This window comes from Salvelinus sp. IW2-2015, linkage group LG8, assembly GCF_002910315.2.
Source record: "Salvelinus sp. IW2-2015 linkage group LG8, ASM291031v2, whole genome shotgun sequence".
In the NCBI taxonomy this organism is placed as follows: Eukaryota; Metazoa; Chordata; class Actinopteri; order Salmoniformes; family Salmonidae; genus Salvelinus; species Salvelinus sp. IW2-2015.
Genome location: NC_036848.1, coordinates 41532567 through 41538566, shown reverse-complemented (window position 1 = coordinate 41538566; position 6000 = coordinate 41532567). Strand labels below are relative to the sequence as shown.

Below are 6000 nucleotides of genomic sequence, written 5' to 3'. Positions count from 1 at the left end.
ACACACTACCGCACGCACGCCCACCGCACGCAACGCACGCACCACGCACGCCACACACACACACACACACACACACACACACACACACACACACACACACACACACACACACACACACACAACACACACACACACACACACACACACACAGTTCTTCCCAGGGGTCACGCGGAGGTAAATAGTCGTTCTGCTCAACTCCTCGCCTCCGAAACTGAACCTGCATCCTGGATAGCGGAGCGCTCAACGGGGGTGAGAGGATATTTATGTGAAAACTAAATATTTCTGTCCACCATGAAGCAGACAAAAAACACAAACCAGACACACACACACACACACACACACACACACACACACACACACCACACACCACACACACACACATCAAACACATAACAAACTGTAGTCCTGCACACGCACAAACACACGTTGCACACACCGGCCTACTACACACAGTGAGAGTTACCAAAAAGGCTGAGTGTGCTGTGTGTGTGTGTGTGGTGTTGTGTGTTGGTGTGCATGCGTGTGTGTGTAAAGGCGGGTTGAAATGGGTTATGGGCACCACTATTTGTCTTGGATGAGCGTCCTGAAGAGAAAAACACAGGCTTGTTTTGTATAAGCAAAGTTCATCCTGAAAAATACTCCGTTCTTGTCAGTTACACTCTGTTATGGTTGTTGTCACCGCTGTGTCCACTGTAAATGATGGGGATAATCATGTTGGGCCATTTAATAGAGGTCTTGTGGTCAAAATGACATTGAATTTCATTGAACTTCTCTCTCCCCTCTCCCTCCCCTGTCTCTCTTCCATCCTGTCTCTCTTCCATCCTGTCTCTCTCTCTTCCTCGATCTCTCTCTCTCTCTCTCTCTTTATCTCTTGTTCTCTATGTCCTTGCTCTCTCTCTCTCCCCTCCTCTTTCTCTCTCTTTCTCTCTCAGGGTATCCCCGTTATTCAGGAGGTCTGACCTCCCCCTTTCTTCCCATGAGCCACTTGGATCACCATAGCAACAGCAGCGTTCTCTACGGACAACACCGATTCTACGACACTCAGAAAGGTGTGTGTGTGTGTGTGTGTTTTTTTTTMGTTGCTACAGAACCACTTTCTGTGTTTTGCAATTTTGTAATTTTGTATTGAAATGACATCAGCCAAATTTAAATCCATTTTTATTTTCCTATTTTTATTTTCTAAATTTTGCAACCTTATACATGTTTTTTATTAGTTTTTTTCTCTTTTCAGATCACTTCTATCTGAGAAGTCTGCCGTCCCAGCCCCCTCTTCTCTCAACCAATCACAGCCTTCCGCCACTGTCTAGGACCGCCCCTGGACATCCTCTGGGGTCCTGCAGCAGGGAAACAGACTCTGGGGAAGGAGGAGGAGGGGGAGGGGGATCCCAAAAGAGCTCCAAGGAACCGGGGATGGTGGAAAAGAGTGTGTCGAGAGAGAGATCCAGCAGCAAAGAGAGGCCCCAGGAGAGCAAAGAGCGACATCATCATCACCACCATCAACATCAGCCTCATGCGCTTTCTCACCCCCACTTCCTCCCCACTCACATTGGTGAGGAGGACCACAGACACAAAACCCCCAACCTGCCCACGGAATACAGGGACGACTCCGCAAAGCATGGAAACGACCCCTTAAACCAGGGTGCCAAACACATGACTAACTGTGCGCAACTAAGTAAACTATCCAATGGAGAATCTGGGTCTGGGTCCAAGGGCGGGTCCCTGAACAGCTGTGGGGGTGGAGGTGAAGGGGGTAACAGACCCCAGGGGAGTGGTAGTGGGGGGGCGAGACGATGCTCCAAGGAAGGGGGCGTGAGCGGGGAAATGAGGATAAGTGAAACTGTCCCCTCCTCCTCGTCAGACTGTCTGCGTCGAGCAGCCATGATGGGACCCCACAACCCCAATGCCATGGTTTCTTACTCCATGCCCCCACCCCCTCCTCCACCCCTACACATGGGCCCTGCTGTGGGAGGGGGCTGGCTGCAGCCAGCCTCACCACCCCCTCACCCCACCCTGAGTTCTACTGCCCCCTCCCCCGCCCCCCTTACCCTCACCCCCCCTAAAGACAGAGGATCAGGGAGGGAGGCGAAAGGCTCTGGCCCAACGTACGTCCCCTCGGTCGGGTCTTTTGGGGACATGGGGTCCCCTGACTGCCGTGGTGCTGGAGGAGGAGTGGGTGGAAGCGGAGCCAAGGATGTAAAAGGGGCAGAGAAGAGCGGAGGGGGAGGAAGAGGAGGAGGGTCTAGTGAAAGTCTTTCTCTTCTTAATCCTCATCATCCTCAGTCTAGTAACTGCCAGAGGAAGCCGTCGTCCCAGACGCAGCAGCCCCAGCCCCATCAACAGCAGCTGGGCTACGGCAAGGCAGACAAGCCCCCAGACTGGAACCAGAACCACAAATACAACCAACACCACCACAGCCAGAACAACCAGCCTAAATCCCAGCCTCAGCCCCATACCTCTAACCCCCAGTCCCACCACCCTAACCCCAAGCCCGGGCCTCGCTCCTGCAGCCTAGAGGCCTCTTCTTCCAGGGGAGAGTTGGAGGTCCTAGAGGTCTACCGGCCCTCCCTGCCTCTTGAAGCCCAGAGCGCTTACCCCGGGGTTGGGCACCACGCCAACAAGACTGGGCCCTACGCCAGCACCCCGCCCTTCCGGGACTGTTCCCACTCAGCTCCTCCTGAGGGAAAGGGGGGGTCAGGAGGGAGAGCCCAAAGAGTTGGGCAGAAGGTTGCTAGGATAAAGCACCAGCAGCACAGTAGTCATGGCAGCGGGTCAGGTTCTGATGGATCAGGGACTGAGAGGGGGAGAGAGGGGGGTAGGCAGAGTCAGAATCAGAATGGTGAGGGTGGTGTTGTTATGGGGTACGGGGTTCAAACGCCCCCCACACTGCACCCTTGGGGGGTACTGAGAGGTCCTCAAGAGGACGAGAGGAGGTTGTCCCCCCACACAGAGTCCTACCCAGATAACAGGACTCAAAACCCCCATGACCAACAGCAGTCTATGACAGCACCTCACCCCTCTCACCCCCACTCCTCCCCCAACCCAGAGGGAGAGAGCAGCGCCATGAAGAACCTAATGAACTACAGTTCGCAGCAGCCTTTGCTGCTTTCCCAGAGGAGTCCCTTCGGGGGGCTGGGCTGCCTGAAGCAAGGGGGTGAGAGGGGAGTGAAGGGGGGTAGACCCAGCGCCCCTCAGGATCCCCCCAAACAGCCCCTACCCCCTAGGAGAGGGTCCACCAGCGAYGGGGAAAGGATGGACGGAGGGGGAAGAGGGGGGAGGGAGGCGGGGGAGACACACGGGGAGGGGGAGGTGCGACAGCCCCCTGTGGGTATAGCTGTGGCGGTTGCCCGGCAGAGAGAGCCCCCCCAACGCCCGTCTGATACCCCCCCAGGACACAGCCGACAGGGCAGGGTGCTGCCCAGCATCAAAGGTGAGAGCTGGATCTATGTATCTGCATGTCTCTGTATTTATGCACGCATGTTAGTCTAGCTTCAGTATTGGAATGTTTTTTGAATGTTTTTTCAACTCTTTCAACAGCTGCGTTGTGTTTAGAAATCTGGCATGACTTATTAAGAATTAAGGCATTGCCAGACTAGCTTTGTTTAAGGGTTACCAGATCTGCTTTCTAAACCCTCTCTCTCCCGCTGTGTGTGTTGCCAGGTATGTCTCGCTCTGTGTACCCGCTGGGCCGGGAGGCAGAAGAGAGGAAGAGGATGACAGAGGAGCAGCTGAGCCTTCATCACCTTGACCGAGACAGAGAACTCCTCATCAGGGAAAACAAGGAGAGAGGGGAGTTTGCCAGGATCCACCCATCCAGCAGTTGCCATGGTGACCTGACCTCTCACCTTCTGGTGCCTGGCGGGGCCAGCCAATTAGGTGGAGACCCTTCTGCTCATGCCCACCACCATTGGATGCAGCGGACTGGAAGTCCCTCCCTTTGGATGGGCCATTCATATGGTGAGCTGAGCATTCTTGTTTTCCTCAATACAGTTTCCCCACAGACCATGACAAACACTCGTATTGTTGTGCAACTGTTTTTACACGTGGATCAGGAAGTGTGGAAACAACATGTTGAAACAAACTCAAAAGTTCATGTTCTAATCTTCTGTTTTCTCTCTCTCAGGTCTGAGCCATGCTGCGCTCCACCAGAGTATGGGCCCAGGGTTTGGCCCTGGCCTGCCCAGCCCCCTGCAGCCTGTGCTGCCTCTGTCCCAGGACCCCTCTGGTTCCCTGGTGGTCCTACCCTCAGAGCCTGGAGCACACCACCACCTGGGTAAGACACACAAACACACATGCAGGCCACACACACACACAACACACACACACACACCACACACACACACACACACACACACACACACACACACACACACACACACACACACACACACACACACACACACACACACACACCACACACACAACACACACACGAATACCAGCCAGTTAGCCAGCGCTAAAGATGAACCTCCATTAGAATGGCTTGCATAATGCTTTACACTCGGAGAGGAGACATTAGAATATCTGCTCCCATTAACAGAGCCATAAAACACAGAGTCTCTGACAGAGGGACTTAGCCAACCATTTTACTATGATTAGCTAATGATACTAAAATTCAGGGAGAGAGATGGCACCGCTTCTCATGGTTCAGCCACAGAGAGAAAGATGCAGTGTGTGGGATGAGTGTGTGTTGGTGTGTTCCTATGTGGTGGAGTTTGGTGGTGTATGTGTGTGGTGTGGTGGAGTCAGATGTTTGTGGTGTGTGTGTGTGTATGTGTGTGTGTGTGTGTGGGTTACTGCTCTTTTGCAAACAGGCTGTGAAATGTAATTATCTGCCTGCTCCCTTGCCTCGCTCCTTAGGAGTTCCTACAGAGAGGGGAAGTGCATCCACTGAACCCTTCCCCAGGGAAACATAAGCCCACTCAGGCTAATCTCACAGAACAAAGGTTCCCAGCGACGGCTGTGGCAGCCACGAAGGGGTGGGGCATATGGGAATGTATGTCTTGCCATGCACATAAAGACACCACCATGAGAAATTGAGAGATAAAGAGAAAGAGAGAGGGAGAGAGTGATGTCTGAGGCCACACTGACAGAAATAACACAGCTGCTTCCACACACCCTTACTCTCTCTCTCTTGCTCTCACTCACACACACACACACTCTCTTACTTGCGCCCCCTTTCTCTCAGACACTCAGTCCCTTTCTGAAAGTAAAATTCAATCACGCTTTATCGATTTGAACAGAACAGACCGAAAATACCACTATCAATACCACTATCTCTCTCTCTTTCTCTCTCTTTAGATGTGATGGACCAGTCAGCTCTGTGGCCCTCGGTCTACGGAGCCCGAGGTCCCTCCCCCCACATGCAGCATCACGCTGTTTACTCCCGTTCGCCGTTCCTACGGCAACAGGAGCTCTACGCCCTGCAGCATCAGCACCACCAGCAACAACACAGGGCCATGGAGCATATGCACCGGCAACACACACTCTCACAGGTAAACACACCCGCGATTCACAGGTAACACACACTCTCACAGGTAAACACACCCGCGATTCACAGGCAACACACACTCTCACAGGTAAACACACCCGCGATTCACAGGTAACACACACTCTCACAGGTAAACACGCCCGCGATTCATAGGTAACACACACACTCTCAGCACTCGTGTGTAACGTTTAATGGAGAGAATACTCTTTAACACAGTGACTTTTGCTCCCATTTACAGTAGCCCAAATGAGCTTTTTACACTGCAGTTTCCCCCTTGACCATGATCAACACTCGTATTGTTTAACAGTATGCACACATAGATCAGGAAGTTAGGAAACAACATGCTGAAACAAACCCAGAGTTCATGTTTTCACCATTTTCAGCATATTCAGTTGTAGAGTGTTGATTCTCAACCACAAGAGCCAGATGTTTCAACACAGAGAAAGGGGAAAACCAGGCCATTTTTAAAGAGAAAGCGTTTTGTCAAGAGACAAAGGATCCTAGCAGACTGC

General features: G+C 52.6%; 1 protein-coding gene across 1 annotated transcript in view; it reads left to right on the top strand.

The window, feature by feature from the left end:
* Positions 1-760: 760 nt before the first annotated feature.
* Positions 761-6000, top strand: part of bahcc1b (BAH domain and coiled-coil containing 1b) — a 43638-nt gene continuing 38398 nt past the window's right edge. The window contains 5 exon segments of the mRNA XM_070445037.1: positions 761-1049; positions 1232-3427; positions 3658-3954; positions 4121-4270; positions 5299-5492. Of these exon segments, the coding sequence (XP_070301138.1) occupies positions 881-1049; positions 1232-3427; positions 3658-3954; positions 4121-4270; positions 5299-5492 (3006 nt within the window). The 5' untranslated portion in view covers positions 761-880.